General features: G+C 41.3%; 1 protein-coding gene across 1 annotated transcript in view; it reads left to right on the top strand.

Moving 5' to 3' along the window:
* The window catches only part of LOC134574514 (sperm flagellar protein 1-like), a 63,162-nt gene that overhangs the window by 36,989 nt on the left and 6,614 nt on the right, over positions 1–19,559 (top strand). Inside the window, exons 5-6 of the mRNA XM_063433620.1 lie at positions 7,915–7,993; positions 10,680–10,782. Of these exons, the coding sequence (XP_063289690.1) occupies positions 7,915–7,993; positions 10,680–10,782 (182 nt within the window). The remainder of the gene's footprint in view (positions 1–7,914; positions 7,994–10,679; positions 10,783–19,559) is intronic.

Raw genomic sequence — 19,559 nt, 5'->3', positions numbered from 1 at the left:
ACGTCCGCATGTCCGGCAGTCCCAGCCCTCCCTGGTCCACAGTCCTAGTTAGGATCGACGTTGCTACTCTTATTTTTTTGTGTGCCCATACAAAACTTGTGATGACATTTTGCAACCGCTTTATGTACGTATTGGGAAGGGGAATCTGCAGTGTCCTAAGTAAGTATTGGTATTTAGGCAGTAACATCATCTTAACCGCCGCCAATCTCCCCACCCATGTCATGTATGTGTTTTCCCACTTTTTCAGTGTATCACTATATTCTCTGTGTAATCTTCCGTAATTGAGTTCCAGGAGGCCATGCGGGTCTCTCGGGATTCTCAATCCTAGGAACGTGAGGTGGTCGTCTCTCCAGTCCAGTGGGAATGAGAGCTTGAGGTGTTCTATAGAACTGTGTGGTAGTCCTATCCCCATCGCTTGGGTTTTTGTGACATTTAGTTTATAGTATGATTGTTCCCCGTAATTCTTTATTTCCTGCAGTAGGTTTGGTAATGATATGTGAGGCTGTGTAAGTGTAAGCAAAATGTCATCTGCAAACAGGTTAGTTTTGTACTCCCTCCCTCCTATTTCTATACCGTGTATCGCCGAATTTTCGCGTATCCTTACCGCCAGCGGCTCTAGCGCTAGACATATAGCAGGGGGGACAGGGGGCATCCCTGCCTCGTGCCATTTGTGAGTTTGAACGGTTCGGACATAAACCCTGCATTGAGCACCCTTGCTGAGGGCTCGCTATAGAGGGCTCTCACAACGGACACAAAGCCAGGTGGGATGCCAAACTTGCTTAAAACTGCTCGTAGGAACCCCCAATGCAGACGGTCAAAAGCTTTTTCTGCGTCGAGGGAGACCATCAGTCCCCCTCTCTGCTGAGTTTTCAGATGGTAAAGGATGTTTATGACCTTTCTAGTGTTTTCTGCTCCCTGTCTCCCTTTGACGAATCCCACCTGGTCATTGTGTATGACGTGTGGTAAGATGTTTCCTAGCCTATTTGCGAATAATTTAGCGAAGAGCTTCGCGTCAGTGTTGAGGAGGGATATGGGACGGAAATTTTGCGGAGTTGTGGGAGGCTTGTTGGGTTTAGGGAGCGTACATCAATTATTTGTTTTAATCAATTATTTGCTTTCCCTTTAGCTGAGATGATTGGTCTCCAGCAGACTGCAGCCTGGCCCTCTAGGATGGGGACGTTCATATATCCATCACTATAGAAGGGCTAAAAATTTCAGGGCCACATTTCAGGCTTTCCTCTCTTCACCTTGCCTTCCCGCCCTGGCTCCATTCTTAGATAATTTCCAATTCCCTCCAAAATTACATCCTCCCTTTCTTCCCTCTTTAGACCTTCTGCACCCTCTCTGAGTACTTTGTTTTTTGTTTTTTTAATCGGGCTGCCCGCAACCCCTGGAGTTTTTGTTGGGTCTGCGCATCCCACTTCCGAAATTGACAGCTATCACACTTTGTTTCCTTTATACTTCACTCTAGGGATATCTCCCACGATCGCTGCCCCATTAAAGAACTTGGTCTTCACACCAAACCATTGGAGTACTGTGTATAGCAGCTCTATTGACTTCAACTGGAATCCTTGGGTGGCTCTTCCCTATATATAGTGATGGGAATGTGAGCTCTGCAAAACTTTTGATGAAACTCCATGGGAGCGGGTCTTTCTTCTTACCCATAAAAACTCTGTTCACACACACTACTGAGTTGAGGTACAAACTGCTCACTCGTTAGTATATTAGTTAGCTAAAAGTTAGGGAATTTGGCTCCCTCATCCATAAATGATGGGACTGCCCCGGAATCCGCCGTTTTGGTAGACTTTTCATGTGGTTGCTTCCCAACTGGTTGACTCCCCATTCCCTTTTGATAAGGAAACCTATCTGCTGCACCGTACCTCACTTCCTGGAAAGTCTTACTGGAAATTAGTAATTAATCACTTGATTAATGCTGCTCACAGTATTGTAACCACTTACTGGAAGCAGAAACATAGAATGTGACGGCAGATAAGAACCATTCGGCCCATCTAGTCTGACCAATTTTTTTATTTTTTTTATCATTCTTTATTTATTGGTTTTGTATATATACCAATATTCAGGGGAAGGGATACAGAAAAGAAGAGGGGTGGGGGGGGGGTGGGGTATAACAGTGCCATCCGTTCAAATTTGTACCATCGCAGGGTACGCTTTAAAATATTGTAGTACAATGATATATGTTAGCAGTTTGGCAATGGGTAGCAGTCCAGATTTGATACGTTGTCCCGTTGTCATTTATGTATCTGTGGCTGTGTATACCTGTATTACCTCAGTGTGAGGATACTTTTGGGGTGGGGAGGGGGGAGTCTGTTCAGGTCATGTGTTTGAGTGGGGTGAAGGTGTATTGTCCCCCAATTTTTAAAAATACTTTCATTAGTCCCTGGCCTTATCTTGTAGTTAGGATAGACTTATGCATATCCCATGCATGCTTAAACTCCTTTACTGTGTTAACCTCTACCACTTCAGCTGGAAGGCTACTCCATGCATCCACTACCCTCACAGTAAAGTAATACTTCTGAATATTATTTTTAAACCTTTGCCCCTCTAATCTAAGACTATGTCCTCTTGTTGTGGTAGTTTTTCTTCTTTTAAATATAGTCTCCTCTTTTACTGTGTTTATTCCTTTTATGTATTTAAATGTTTCTATCATATCGCCCTGTCTCGTCTTTCCTCCAAACTATACATCTTAAGATCCTTTAACCTTTCCTTGTAAATTTTATCCTGCAATCCATGAGCCAGTTTAGTAGCCCTTCTCTGAACTCTCTCTAAAGTATCAATATCCTTCTGAAGATATGGTCTCCAGTACTGCGTACAATACTCCAAGTGAGGTCTCACCAGTGTTCTGTACAATGGCATGAGCACTTCCCACTTTCTACCTCTAATACCTCTCCCTATACAACCAAGCATTCTGCTAGCATTTCCTGCTGCTCTATTACATTGTCTGCCTACCTTTAAGTCATCAGAAATAATCACCCCTAAATCCCTTTCCTCAGATGTTGAGCGTAGGACTCTATCAAATATTTTGTACTCTGCCCTTGGGTTTTTACGTCCAAGATGCATTATCTTGCACTTATCCACATTAAATGTCAGTTACCACAACTCTGACCATTTTTCTAGTTTACCTAAATCATTTGCCATTTGGCAAATTCCTCCTGGAACATCATCCCTGTTACATATCTTAGGAGCCCTCTCTCAGTTTGCAGTTACTTACCTGGGCTGGCTGATGTGGACTATCTCTTGTTACTACCAGCTTTCTGTAATCACAAGGTATTAGTTTCCTGGTCCATATTGTTCCTAGAAATGCATCTGGTCTTTTGAGACTTGGTTCACTTATTTTTATAATCTTTGTTTATCTCTCTCTATCGATCTCTCGATATAGATATCTCTATAGATATATTTATATTTTCGGGGCCAATACAAACCATTGTCTGGAAATCTATTCATAATCAGGACTACATATTGGACGTGATATCACGTATTTAGACTGGAAGAAATTCGATTTCTTAACAGTAAGAACAATAAGACTTGTTTTATCAGAGTCTGTACAGATGTTTAAACAGTGACTGGATAAATACTTGCAAAAACAATGTTCGGGGATATCATTTTTAATTTGTGTGGTAATTTGTTTTTCCCAGTTTGTTGAAAAAGTGTTGCAAACTGAATTGTTTTTTTTGTTTTTTTTGCCTTCTTTTGGATCACCACAAAAATAGATGTGAGAAAGGCTGAACTTGATGGACAAATGTCTCTTTAACTATATAACTATGTATATAGTCTACGGTCTTTTGGCACTTTAGCTAATGGTCTGCACTGACATTTATGCTTGTATCTATGTAATACATTTTTCTCTTAAATAAAGACTGCATGGTAAATAATTAAACACAAAATAAAATTTAGGTCGAGTGCGCTAGGCAGGCCTAAACGTTCTCACCACGGAAATCCTGGAGGGTCCATGGTACACTCACCAAGGGTGAATTTCTACTTGCCAGGACTGAATTTGCACTTGCTAATGACTAGTGCGCCAGTGGGAATTTTGAGCCCTGAGCCATAGCATTTTGGGTAATTTGGGAACCTCACTTATAACAAATATGATGCAGTTTACCGATTACCACTATAAGACAAGTGTGTGTTTCCACAATCTACACAATCACAGTGTACACACAGGATCCACACAAAGTGAATTACACTATGCTGCACAAAACCTTCGTAAAAGCCATTGTAATTTAAATGTACCGGTATGTTCCTGTGCACGGTTACTCTTACTTTTTAGGATATCTCACAGCAGGTTCAAAACACCACCAATCTCCACATATAGTTGTTAGGAAGTTAATCAACATAATAGAATAGCACACTTTTAACTTAAGCTATGACAAATGGTAAAACAATGTGCATTATTCAAAGGCTTAATTAGTGCAATCAATCTGCATGACAATGAGCAGGTAAAAAAACATTGCTATAGTAAAAACAGTGTTCACACATTAATGGGTTAATCAAATTAGCAATAATCCAGCAAGCTGTAAAATATTAAATGTAGGTGACAAATGTAACATTTGATGTACCAACAGAAAATAAAATTAGTTGTGATTTTGTGAATCATGTGAAATTTTTCATGTACTGCTGTCAGACTCCTGTCTAATGTGGATAGCTATTTGGTCTCAAGCAGGAAAATAGAGGCTTGCATTTTCCAGGAAATATGCGTCTCCCTCCCAATATTTCTGTAAAGTTTTCATACCTGGAATACCTAAGTGATCACTCCTTCTAAAGAGAAGATACATGCTAAAACCTACACAAACATGCGTGAGTAATGTATGCATGTGCTTTCATGAAGATATAACATCACTAGTCACCGATGGACCAGCATCAGGAATTCAGCCCAGTTCTTTGTCTGTGTAATTCTATCAAATTCCACAAACATTATGCTGTCGTGCATATCAGGTATTATTCTACTGATCTCTGAATTGGGCAGTGCAATCTTTTAATTAGTGATTATCGTCTTTCTAATGCAATAGCTAAATCCAAAGCAGTTTGAGATTGCTTTGAGAATTACTGCTTTCTTTATTATTATACGTGCCAAAGTAATTTGTTTTCCAAAGTTTTAGCTACCAAATTATCTTTTTTTAAATTGCTGTGGTGCACTTTTTCTTAACAGTTGAAACGGTTTAAAATACAACGGGTCTGGACAGATTTCGCTACTTCCAAGTTAAATCTTACTACACGTCTCAATATGGACGACACCTATTTCACAGGAATCTAACAGAGTTAGAGTAATTGTGCAGGGCGCGGGCACACCTCCATAAGGAAATCTCTGTTCTGTACACGCTGCTGCAGTCATCCGACCCGCCCGAACCCGTGAAACTTACTGCGTGATGGGAAAGAGCCACTGGTGTCACACTCTCGGACTCTCCGTGGATGAAAATCCACATATTGACACACCAGAGCTCCATGTGCTCCAAACACCAAGAACCTAACTACAAATCATTGACGATGTTGTACAAAAAAAACAGAGAGAATACATCGTATGCTTCCTGAGGTCTTTGAGACTTGCTGGAGACGTGAGGAGGATGTGGGCTCTGATCTCCACATTTGGTGGTCTTGCAGAAACCTAAGCCCTTTCTGTACTGAGGTCCACACAACGATCAAAGACATACTGGATACAGACCTCCCTTTCCAGCCTCTCCAGATGCTCCTTCACCACACCACAATGCCTATCTCGAGGTATAAGTCGCTGCTAACCAAACATCTTTTAAATGGAGCTAAACTGCTGATCCTGGCTAGGTGGCGCTCCGCTGAGGTTCCCACCCTCCAACAGTGGATGGCAAAGATTGAAGAGATCCATGAAATTGAAATGCTCACGGCTTCCCTGAAGGGTAATACGGAACGTTGCCTGCAGAGATGGACTCAGTGGATAGACTTCCTGTCCCAATCCATATTGGCACTCTGGTAATAGTGCAGAACGAATGGGATGGAATTAAATCCATGCCCCTCGACAAGACATTTCGGTGGGTTACATCGGCCCGGATGAGTGTGTGGGCACTCCCTCCATCTGTGGTGGCCCGGGTGGTCTCGTTGGGTCGGCTGCCACCCCCCTCTAAAAATTTAATTTTTTTTAAAGGCTAGTACTATGACTCATTATGTAGGTGTTGGAAACACAGTAGCTCTTCCAACACTACTCTCAAATTGAATCAAGATTGATTGAGGAGTACGAGAGGCATAACTGGCCCGGGTGACGTACATACAAAGGTAGAAAATACGGACATGTTTTCCCCGACCTCACCTGTGCTCGCTGTCAACTTAGTACAGTTGCTTGATATCTCCTAATATGTTATGTATCACGACCTAGCTGACTAGCTGATGTTGCATGTATGTAACAGAACACTTTTATCTTGGTCTCATCTACACCTGCATTATACTCTATATCTCTTATTTCTGAATAAAATATAAAACCGTAAATAAAGATTGTCAAAAAAAAAAAAAGAAACTTTTTAAAATACTACCATCTGACATGGCCATCCTCTCTTTTCCTGATGACCTTGGCACTAATCCATTCATTAAATATCTCAATATTCCAGCACAGACAGTACAGTTACTGTAAGCATATAGTAAGGCCAGCATACTTATTTCTTACTATACTATATATATCAGTTCACCCGGTTTCCAATGGCATACCCTTCTTTTCTTTCCCTTATCATTTAATCTCCACTTCCCGGACACGTCACCCTTATCCTCCTCCAAGCCATTCACATTTATCTTACACTTTCTTCATCTCTTTGTTATTTCAGAGTAGGTTCTATTAACCCATTTCAAGGAAGTTTTTAAAATATTCATGTTCTCCTTCTACAAGGCATTGAACTGATGACAGAGCAAATACTTTTTGAGGGATATGAAGAGAGCATGTGGATGACATGACCTGATGCAACCCATCGCAAACAGCACGGGCATGAATTGTGGCTGAGAGTTAAATAATATGCTCACAGCATGGTGCCCATTGCGCCTGTGCTCTTGGCACATATTGCACATATCTAGCATTCCTAAATCATCAGTACAATTCTGCTAGCAGATAAATAGCATTTTAATCCAAGCATATATAATGATAGATGGACGCACTTGAAGATTTCAGCGTGGGGGTAACTCCATTGTAGTTGCATCACAATTCTCAGCCCTCAGGAAAATATAAAACAAATTAAAGCTGTTGAGACCATGTGACATCAACAGCCAATTATAGCTTGACATTTTCTACAAAACAAATTAATTTCCAGAATTCCACGCTGCAGGAAAACATACTTAATGTTTTTACTCTAAAACCTTTAGTTATTGCAAATAATCTGCTGAACAGATAAACAAAATATATAATATATATATATATATATATATATATATATAAACAGTAATGCAAGTTGTATGCAGTTTTAAGGTGTTATGCAATGAAGACAGGATGACAGAGGTCATTTGAGAGTATTGTGTTGAGCTGGACTGTGAGCAATCTTCAAAATTCAGTGACTGCAAAGTTCATCCAAGTTGATGCTCCACGGATCTTGATTCAATGTAATGTCCTTAGACAGCTAAACTTGGCTAAACTTGGTTTATGGAAGTTTGCTATGTATCCACGGACCCTGTAGAGTTCAGCTGACAGACAGTTTCTTCTGATTTGGAGTCAACCTACAATCTGAGTATTTTCACCACAAGACAGAGATGGAACGACTGTCAGAACAGTGCTCTGTAGCCTGGGATAGAGAAAGGCCTGTAACCCTTGGCAGCGGAGTCTATATCTGGCTTACGGAGTCAGGCACATATTATAAGTGCTGTTCAACATCAAAGCCATTCTGTGTTCTACTATATTCCTTTTTATTCTTCTTTTTTTTGCCTCACAAAAACTAAACTTTTCTTGTTGTTTTTTTTCAGGCCCTGATGCACTTCTGTCTCCTACACATTCAAAGGCTTTCCCAGGATATACGGACCAGTCCCAGAACCACACAAAACGGTAATCTCTCACAAATGACAGATACAAAAATATCTGCTAGCCTGGCAGTGCAGGGTTAAAGGTTGGATATTTGGAACTTTTTTTATTTAAGTTTGTTAAATTTGTTGACCTCATGAACAAGAGGTAGATGCTCTAAGTGTTCTAATGCATAGCAGAACATAAAGGGCACAGCCTGTGACCATATTCTCACTGCCTCCCCCACCAAAACATGTGACTATGCAGCACAGGAAGTTGAGGTCATGAATACCAGGATTTACTTTGCTTTTCTTAGCTTTCTTTCCCAGGGGCTATAGGTCTTACCCTCTGCAATGTTCAAGAACCATATTTATTTTCCATTTATTTTCCTTGCGGACAGAAAATATACTAAACTGCAGTTTTTTAGGTCATTGACAAACCGGGTTAAATAACTTTTCATAATGTTTATGTTAATTAGCTATAATTACAGGCTGTTCATTACTGTGATGGATAATTAACTGTAGTTTTCACAGATCACCGTGACATTTCTGATAGGCGATAACTGAAAATCTTCACTGATACATTATGGGTTTATCACATGAATCTTGTGTTAAAAAGGCTTAATTGGATAAAATATGCTACTGAAAAAGAGCTTATATTATTGACATGTTACTGTGAAACTCAAACTTAGCTGGACTAGATACAAAACTATAGTCCAGGAAAAGTTGACGGAATAACTTAGATCAGCAGTGTCATTAGTATTTAACCAATGTGCCTTAAGTCTGATAGGCATCACAGGCTGCCAGGGTTCAGTGTAACAGTGGATGAACCATGACATATAGAATGGATGAAACATGGAGATAAATACTCAAGAGCACATAACATTTTTAGGAATGAAGAAGAGTCAGAGATTCGTACAAATTTAACGGGGAATGCATATGGTTAATCTTTTTCTAAATATATCACTGTGTTTTTAGATTTATTCACTAAACATGGAACTGGAGAATTAGGTAAGAATAGCTAAATTGGAGAATTGTTCCAACTTTTTGACTACACCATAATCCAGAATTCATTAGTAAGTGGTTTGCATTACATACTGTATATCTTCAGGAATTCTGTACATTTAAAAGTGAATGTGTTATTTACAAGTCATCAATGAAAAGTAAAATAGTACATAGTTACATAGCTGAAAAGAGACATGGCTCAATGCATCTCTGTGAGGAGATGCCGATTGGCACAGCACCGCGTTTTGCCGTGCATGTTCAATAGCCTCCAAATGCTTTCCTATGGGAAACATTAAATTGACTGAGATCATCAAGATTGATTATCTCAGCCGTGGAGGTGGAGCCAGGCGAGGCAAGACCAGCACAGTGTGGGGAAAAAAGGTGAGTAAAAATACCTTTCCCATAATCTATCCAGTGGTGTCCTTAGATTGAGGGAGCTCTTTAAGAGCTTTTCTGGTTGCCATAAATATCATACTCAGAGGTTGCAAAGTTAATTCAAGAGATAGAATCTACTCCCCGTGATGCTCAACTACACACGAGATGAAGGAGAGGGGCTTAGAAATACAAAAACAAATCAACATAGGAATACTCTGAATTCAAGGTGCTGTTTTTCCATGATTTTGCTGTCTGGCCATAACTCTTTGAGAACAGATCAGATGGAGAGTAGTAATACCATGAAAACTCCAATCTTGCAATCTTCCTCATTATGCTGCTTACCTGGTACAGGTACCAACCTATAACAACAATTCGATCATATGGGAATGGACAGCCTTTAGGCCTCTGAGTTACCTCAATTCCCAGGAAATAATACAGTGAGTAGTCATTGCACTGCAGAATTGAGCTTGTTTTCTTATGTTAAGCTAATAAGAATCTACAATTCTTTATGTAAGTAGGAGATTTTACCATGAAGTCCAGGACATACTTAAAGAATGCAAAATAAATCTCAATATATTCTTCCTGGTTAAAGTTGTAAATAAAGCCACATGATTCCCTTCTTTTTTAGTTACAGTATCATTTTTTAAAATTCTCTTGGTTATCAAAAATCTGTTTTATAATGAGAAACAGAACAAAATCATTCACCATAGCACAAGAACTTTTTTTGTAACTTAATCACTCCGTCAGACCGCAGCCCGTTTCGTAATCTGCAAAGAGAGAGAAAACAGCAGTATTTTTCGCTTCCCGACCTCGATTGCTCTGTAGCCCTCATGTTGTTTAGTCAGCAAAGCATCTTATTCAGAGGTCAAACCCAAGTGCACAGACAAAGAGATTTATAATACAGAGACAGGGGTGAGGGGATAGTTGGATGTATCAGATGATTTGTGCTGTCCATTAGTTAAGATATGCTTTTGGTCTTGCTTCCTTTTTTAAAGGACTAGAAAAATCGAGCTACTCCCAAAAAGATTGTTGTCTCAAAGTTCATCCAAAACAAAATAAACATAAAAATGCATTATAAAAAAAAGCACAGAAATCAGTTATTTCACATTTTCTTCACTGTCCGAAATGGCTACTCAAAACAGAAGCCCTTCAGATTTTTTTTCTAAGCTGTTATCTCCTATAAGTTGTAAACTGGGCCATTTAAACCACTGTATTATTATAATTCTATCAAACAATTACTGCAATTACAAACAATGTACTGCAGAGGAATTTGTTGGAGTAAAGGACATTTTAACAGGATAAAACCAGCTACACTGAGAAGTAAACTATTTAATGCATTCATTATCCTACAGAGTGGATGGACGTTTGCATCAATATACACATGTGGAGCCTCGTGTCCGGCTGCTATTAGAAGAAAAAGAGCAAGAACTGATGGCCTTGCAGGAAACTGTACAAGTAAGCATGAGAGCAAAGATGTATGGGTACATTCCGATTTATTGTTTGATTTGAATTATGAACATGTTAATGGATGCCGATTAGCTATAATCACAATTCCACCATCCTAATACTGGTCAGCAAAACTTTTAACATTATTAGTGTGGTAAAAATACCTTATGTTAAACACTCCAGTTTAAGCAATTAAAGTGGCACTGTAGTTAATATAACTATTTTATCTTATTGAAGTGGTTACAAACAATATGTAATCCTTGGTACATATGTAATATATATATATATATATATATATATATATATATATATATTCTACTATTTACTCAAAAGCTTCACTTCCAGTTACTTACCGTAGCGGAGCCCTAGTCCTAGCAGGGACCCTCCTCCGCTGGTTACACCAAAGTACAGTCAGGAACGAGTACAACAATCCAAGGGAACAGTCAGGTACAAGTAAAATACTCCAAGAATATAACACCTCCTCCCCAGCAACTGGACGACATACAGCTCTGGGGGTACAACTGAAGTTTATTGGCTTTTATTGGCACATACACGGCTTTTATGCCAAGTCCCATGCATTGGGTTTCACATACAGTAAAGCAGGGTTTTCAATCCCAGGATCCTCTGAGCCTGGGAGATAATTGCCTGAGACAAACTTCTCTAATTTCATTATCTCCCATGCACAGAAAATCCAACAAAATATCCTGTACCCCAAAAGTACCTCAACCATACCACAGAACCCCACGAAAATTACATTCCCTGATAGCCCCGATCTGAGTGCCCAACATATCTAAAAATCACTCAGATCGGTGTGGCAGAACGGGAATGGCATTATGTCGAAGTTTTGACTGGCCAGGCACGAGGCGTTAGCCCAAAACAGTTACAGGGAAATTAGTGCCCTGGCCAGTCTCTGTTCATGAGGGTCTTGTGCAAATACCACACAAGGGAATCTCTTTATTTCAGGATACAAATGCTCCCCCTGTTCGGTATCTCATATCTCCCAAACGTTGTTCGTGTAGGTGGTCGGGAATTGGAATGGGCAGCGGTCTAAGGTTTACCGGCGTTCACGCGAGTGCCTAGCCGAAAAGAGTTCCAGGCACTCGACGAGCAAGTACCACTGCCCATGTTCGGGAGACAAATGCCACCCAGAGGAAGCATTTATTAATTGTTTCCCCTGCGGTTTCGCACTTGAGTGGTTGGTGTCAACATTCTATTGGGGCACAGGGGTGGTCCTCGTTCGGGAGACCAAGGGGATCCGTTTGTATGAATTCTCCCGAATGGCCAAAGAGGAAGCACACGAAATAACAGCTGGAAAACACACGAAAGGTGGAAGTTTTATTACAAGGGGTACGGACAGCTGAAAAAGGGGAATAAAAAAAAAAAGAGTCTGGCAAACATCCATTCCGCTACACTTACTATGCCCCTCAATTTAATACACAGCCTCCCGCGGCCCGACCCCCCCACTCTAATACACTGCCCCCCAAATACACTGCCTCCCACCACTCTAATTTAATACACCGCCTCCCCTTAATTTAATACACTGCTTCCCTCCCTCTAGTTTAATACACTGCCCCCTCCCTAATCTAATAATCTGCCCCCAATCTAATGCACTGTCCCCCTCCCTCCACTCTAATTTAATACACTGCCCCCACTCCCACCACTCTAATACACTGCCCGCTCCCTCTCACCACGCTAATAAACTGCCCCCCACACAATTTTACACTGCTCCACCTCCCTCCCCCAATTTTATACCCTGCCCCCCAAATGTAAAACACTACACTACAGGGAGGTTCCCCACGAGCTCCTTTTTCCCTACCTTAAGCCGTCTTCCAGACTAGCCCTGATGGATCTTCTCTGCTCGCAGGCCATATGCTCCTCTGGCATTGCTAGCAGCAGGGAAGGAGGAGTGGCTGGCCTGCTGTGCACACAGCCTACCTCTCTGAGCACTATAGCACCGCCACACAGCCGCCAGATAGGACTCCTTACAATGGAGCACGCAATCAGCCATGGCCTACTAGGGCAGACGGCCTACGGGGAAATTTCCCACGGGCTGTATGTTTGACAGTTGTCATGGGCCCAGCGGTCCTTGGGGGCCCGGAACTCCCAGAGCAGTCCGGGCTCCCCAGGACCACATTGCCTATGTACACACATATATATATATACCTGCGGGCCCCCGGCTAATGTTCGTTGCAGCACACTCATTTCCCTTCCCAGCAGCTTCCATCTAAATCTTGTGAGTCCCACGACTGTCATAGCGTTGCCAAGGTCAAGGTGTTCATATATGTTTGGTGGCTGTGTGGGAGGGTGGTGGGCACAGTAGCTGATGAAGCCACCTCCCTGAAATGTATTTTGGTATATTCCAAATTTCAATCATAGGAGCTGGTGATAGTATCAACTATACAACATGCTATGGTTTCGGATTCTGTGTGATCTCTATAGGAAACGTTCTTGGATATTAGAATTTGCATGTTCAGCTAAAACTGAATGCACCTTTCTGCTGATTTTAGTAGGATATGACTAGTTATATCTGAAGGAATCTTTGCTTGCATTTTCTACATCTGCCTTGGCAACGCAGTACGCAGGCCGTGAGAGTTAGACAGGGAAGCTGCTGAGAAGGGAAGTTAGAGTGTCCTGCGGGCCCCCTCTGCAGAGTCCATGCCACCTGACCACTGCATTCACTGTACACCCACTACACAAACACCCACTACATCCACTATACACACACTATATGCACTACACAAACACACACCACATTCACTATACACACGGCATCTAATACACACAAACAGCCTTCACTATACACACACTACATCCACTACACAAACACACACTCTGCCTTCACTACACAAAACACACACTTTGCCTTCACTACACAAAACACACACTTTGCCTTCACTACACAAAACACACACTCTGCATTCACTAAATACACCACATCTAATACACACAAACACTACACCCATTACACAAACACACACACTCTGCAAACCCAAGGGCCCCAGAGCTTGAGCTGTGTCAGGGCCCTCACAATTTCTGATGGTAGCCCTGGTAATCAGATAAGACCTGTCAAAGCTGTGTCTTACATCCGGTTGCTAGTTTGAATGCCATTGAAAGTTGTTTGTAATAGTTATTTGAAATATTTTTATAAAACACTTTGAGTTTAACAGTGACATTATTAAAAGGAACACTATAAGCACCAAAATAGCTTTGGCTTAATTATGTGCTTTTGCTGTATATATCTTGCCCCTGCAGTCTCATTGCTCTCATTTAGGATTTAAATCACTTTGTTTATGCAGCCATGGCCACAACTCAATTTCCTGTAAAGAGAGATCTAAGCTTTAACCTTCCATTATTACACAGTCTGTTTTATTTAGAATTTCTTATCTCCAGTTCCGTTAATAGCTTGCTAGAGCTTGCAGGAGCCTCCTGAGTGTGATTAATTTTCAATTAACAGAGAAGGAAGTAACAACTTCTAAAGTTAACACACTATGCTTTCAGAAAATGAAAACATCTAAAGTTGTTTTGGTACTTAGAGTATCCCTTTAATATTATTTACTTCACCAATAATTTTTTTTGCCATGGTGTATTTAGACCGCATGAACAAGATCAGTGATTCTCATTTTATTGACCTTGGTAGGATTAGGCTCTCAGTCGACCCCAATAGAAAGAGTAGATGTACATTTTCACGTATGTCCAACGATTTAGATTTGTATTCTAGGTGCATAGAAACATTAAACAAATAGCAATATAATCAATAAATACTATTGACATCATGTTTAACTGCCACTGCATAAGTAGCTCATCACTTATCCACTCAAATTCACTCCTTCAAAAAGTCTTAAAAAACCCACTTCTTCATAAAAGCATATCTGTTAATAGCTCCTGACTGATTCCTCTTCTGCAACTGTCACTAGTCTAGTCTTACCTTTTTGTGTCATTTTACCCCACTCCCTCTAGCATGCAAGCTCATTGAGCAGGGCCCTCAACCCCTCTGTTCCTGTGTGTCCAACTTCTCTGGTTACAACTACATGTCTCCTCCTTTGGACTCACACAGATTTCTTCCTCAGCAACTCACACTGCAGGAAACACTCTTGACCTCATCTTCACCAATCTCTGTACCACCTCTGATCTCTCCACTGTTCCATTTCCTTTGTCTGACCACCATCTGCTAACATTTAACATCTGCATACCCCATACCAAAATTTCACCACCATCAACTCTCCAATCTCGCAGAAACCTCAACTCCCTCGATCTCCAGCACTTCTCCACCACACTCCAAACACTCCTTTTACCCATCTCAAATCTCAACTGCCCTAACTCTGCAACCTCACTCTACAACTCCACTCTCTCCTCTCAACTTGACATCATGTCACCTCCTACAGTTAAACACAGCAAGCGCCCCCAACTACAACCCTGGCACACTAAGCTGACCCGTTACCTCCAAAAATGTTCCAGAACGGCTGAACGCTGCTGGAGAAAGTTTCACTTTGCATCTGACTTTGTCCACTATAAATTTATACTGCGCTCCTACAGCATGGCTCCTTCAAAACCATCATAAGCACACTGTCCCATCAACCCAAACACCTGTTTCACACTTTTGATGCTCTTCTTTGCATCTCATTTCACTGAGAAGATCTCTACAATCAGGAAAGAGATCTCTAATCTCTCTTCTACCCCTATAATTACATCACCCAACCCCACCCCCCCTACCATCCTATGCACATTTGCACCTTCTACAGCACAAGAGGTTTCTGCTCTGCTCCTGTCCTCCCGCCCCACCACCTGCTCCTTCGATCCTATTCCCTCGCATCTCATCCGCACTTTGTCTCTCTCTCTTGCTCTTCCTCTTGCTAGCATTTTCAATCTCTCCCTTTCCTCTGGCACATTTCCCTCACCCTTCAAACATGCAACCGTAACCCCAATTCTGAAAAAGCCCAACCTTGATCCCAACTCCCCATCCAACTACCGCCCTAACTCGCTACTGCCATTTGCCTCCAAGATCCTCGAGAGAGTTGGCTACGCCAGATTGATAGACTTTCTCGAATCCAACTCTCTGCTTGACCCCCTTTAGTCTGGATTCTGCACTGGTCCTGATCCAACGATTTAATTGCTGCTAAATCTCACGGCCAATACTCTATCCTAATCCTCCTTGATCTTTCTGCCGCCTTTGACACTGTTGATCATCAACAGCTTCTTCACATTCTTCATAACTTTCGTCTACGGGATACTGCTCTCTCCTGGTGCTCCTCCTACCTCTCCCAGCACTCTTTGAGTGTTTCTTTCTCTGGTTCTGCCTCTTCTCCCCAACCCCTCTCTGTCGGCGTCCCCCAAGGTTCTGTCCTCGGCCCCCTATTGTTCTCTATCTATACTGCCTCCCTTGGTAAACTCATCAGCTCCTTTGGCTTTCAATATCATTTATATGCAGATGACACGCAAATCTACCTGTCCTCCCCTGATCTCTCTCCGCCCACCTAGACTCGTGTTTCTGACTGCCTCGCTGCCATTTACAACTGGATGGCTGCTCACTTCCTTAAACTCAACCTGTCCAAAACAGAACTTCTAGTTTTTAGTCCCTCAAGTGCTGCTACTCCTGTGTCTGTCTCCATTCAAGTCAACGGCGCTACTATCACCTCTACCTCGCAGGCTCGCTGCCTAGGGGTTCTTTTCGATTCTGACCTCTCTTTTACTCCCCATGTCCAATCGATAGTCAAATCCTGTCGCTTCCAACTCAAGAACATAGCGCGCATCCGCCCATATCTAATGCCGGACGTGGCTAAGATACTGGTTCATGCTATTGTTCTCTCTCGCCTCGACTACTGCAATCCCCTTCTCACTGGTCTTACATGTTCCCAGCTTGCACCGCTGCAATCTATAATGAATGCGGCTGCGAGGCTTATTTTCCTGTCCGGTCGCACCTCCCACGCCTCCACGCTCTGTCAGTCCCTGCATTGGCTTCCAGTTAGATATAGGGCCCAATTCCAAATTCTGGCGCTTGCTTACAAATCCCTACATAATGCTGCTCCAACATACCTATCCTCCCTCATACACAAGTATGTCCCGTCGAGACCCCTGCGCTCATCCCAAGACCTACGCCTATCCTCTGCCCGGATCCCCACCTCTGACGCTCGCCTTCAAGACTTCTCTAGGGCTGCACCTATTCTGTGGAACTCCCTTCCCTCCTCAATCAGACTTTCACCCAGCCTCCACTTCTTCAAAAAATCTTTGAAAACTCACTTCTTCATTAAAGCGTATCAATTAAACTGTCAGCAGGCTTCTCATCCCCCACCCCATGACTCCTTTCCTGCAACTGTCAAAAATTACCTACCAAGCACTCAATAAACCCTTCTCTAACAAACTATTTAATTCCCCTACTTTAACCCTTTGTGTCACTATACCCCACTCCCTCTAGCATGTAAGCTCATTGAGCGGGGCCCTCAACCCCCTCTGTTCCTGTATGTCCAGTGGTCTGATCTCAATTATGTTTCTGTTAGTCCATTGTACAGCGCTACGGAATTTGTTGGCGCTATATAAATAATATAATAATAATAATAATAATAATGTCTGTTCGTCCACCCATTGTAAAGCGCTGCGGAATTTAATGGCGCTATATAAATATCATAATAATAATAGCAACAACAACAACAACCAATGATAGCTAGGGGAAAGAATAGAAATGTGAAGTGAAATTATAAAAGCGGAAAAGAGGAATTAAAAAAACTAAAAATTAAATGGGATGGTGAAGCAAGCAAGAAACAATGAAAACATATTGCAGAAAAACAATATAACGGACAGGAGGAACTATGGAACAATCATATGCTAGTATAAAATACAAGTCAAGGGACACAGAATCAACACCTCAATGTGCATCACTACTTTACAGTGCTGTTTAGTGAAGTTTGTAGGGAATATACGAGTTGGTGGTAGGACAGAATGCAGTGCGGAAGGCATTGTTCTAACATGAGAAAATAATTTAGAGGTGTGAATGTGTAGGGATTTAGTATAGGATGGGCTGTAGACGAGTCATTATATAGGACATGTATCCTCTCAAGACATGGCCAACAACTTTTTTTTCTGGGGGCAAGAACAAACAAATGGCCCTTTTTTTTTTTTAAGAGAAGACTTAAACGAAGTGTGACATACATTCATGCATCTTCCATCAGTATGACCTATTCATCATGAGAGAGCAGTCACAGAAGTATGTATATGCAAAGTGATCAACTTTTTTTTCCCTTTAACTGCACTGACACCAATGTTTAATATCACCCACATCCACTTGCAAACACATCCATCATACATACGTATACACAGGCCCTGCTTACTGCCCGACTCTTCCATTACTCTGCTAGCAGGCATCCAAAAACACCATAAATAAAACATTTTTTTTTAAACTTTCTTGCGGAGGCGTCACTGCCCCAAAAGGTCTCAGGCAGTCGCAGGCACATTTCGTTCAGGCATCTTACAGAGAAATGTCATGTACGTGTCATGTGCACAGCACTACAAGGTTTAACCAATTTACATGCAGCATGTAAAGTTTAAAATGAATTTAAAAAATAGCACAAAAAATAAAAATCTAACTTTGATGAAGTGACAGTTCCTCTTTAAACAGCTGTTAACTAGCAGATCCTGGTAAAATTCTGGAATGTATTGCTGGCTTCTTTTGGAATAACATATTGAAAATAACTGCTGTGATAAAGAACAATCTGCTCTCATCTAACAAGAATATCTATGAACAGGTCACGGTTTCCCATATCAGAAACTGTAATAGGAAACTTCAGAACACAAGAAAAAATTTGGCACATTCTATACCCTGACATGAATTTAGAGGTCTAGCCACAGTTTTGCAGATGTAGAAAATGCAAGCAAAGATTCCTTCAGATATAACTAGTCATATCCTACTTAAATCAGCAGAAGGTGCATTCAGTTTTAGCTGAACATGCAAATTCTAAAATCAAAGAACGTTTCCTATAGAGATCACACAGAATCCGAAACTATAGCATGTTGTATAGTTGATACTATCACCAGCTCCTATGATTGAAATGTAGAATATACCAAAATGCACTTCAGGGAGGTGGCTTTATCAGCTACTGTGCCCACCACACTCCCACACAGCCTCCAAACATATATGAACACCTTGACACACTGCTATATGCACTGGTGCATACACACTCAAACACACACTGTCACATACAGACACAAACGGGAACATACAGATGCACATTCAGATTGAGTGTGTGATTTCCGGGTTATTGTATAGGATTTGCGGGGGTTAGGGAGCTGCATTAAAAATGTGGGAAAATCCTGGAGCCTCCGGGAGACTTGGTATGTCTGATATACGAGCATAACAAAAACCCTGTGCAACAAGATGACACATCACAAAGAAGCTGTGACATTATAAGTTTAAAAATACAGTAAGAGTGGTCTGATCCTTCTACTGTATTCAGTGGCACGAACAGTAAAGAAAAATAATATATAATTACCAGATATTATCCTGCAGATAAATATGCTAGCCTAAATGTATTTATTTATTAAATATTTTACCAGGAAAGATAGATTGAGATTTCTCTTGTTTTCAAGTATGTCCAGGGTCCACAAAACATTGCATTGATACAATAGGGTACAATAAAATACAAAAACAATATTAATACACAATATATACAAAATATAACATAGAACAGGTAGGAAATATATAATCAACCATGGCCGTGGTGCATTCTGTTTTGAGGTATGTAGAGAGGGATTTCTTAAAGGATTTTAGGCCTGGGGAAGATTTGAAAGTGTGCGGGAGG

This window comes from Pelobates fuscus, chromosome 10 (genome assembly GCF_036172605.1).
Source record: "Pelobates fuscus isolate aPelFus1 chromosome 10, aPelFus1.pri, whole genome shotgun sequence".
Lineage (NCBI taxonomy): Eukaryota > Metazoa > Chordata > Amphibia > Anura > Pelobatidae > Pelobates > Pelobates fuscus.
Note: the sequence above shows the minus strand (reverse complement) of the source record. Positions and strands in the feature narration are given on the sequence as shown.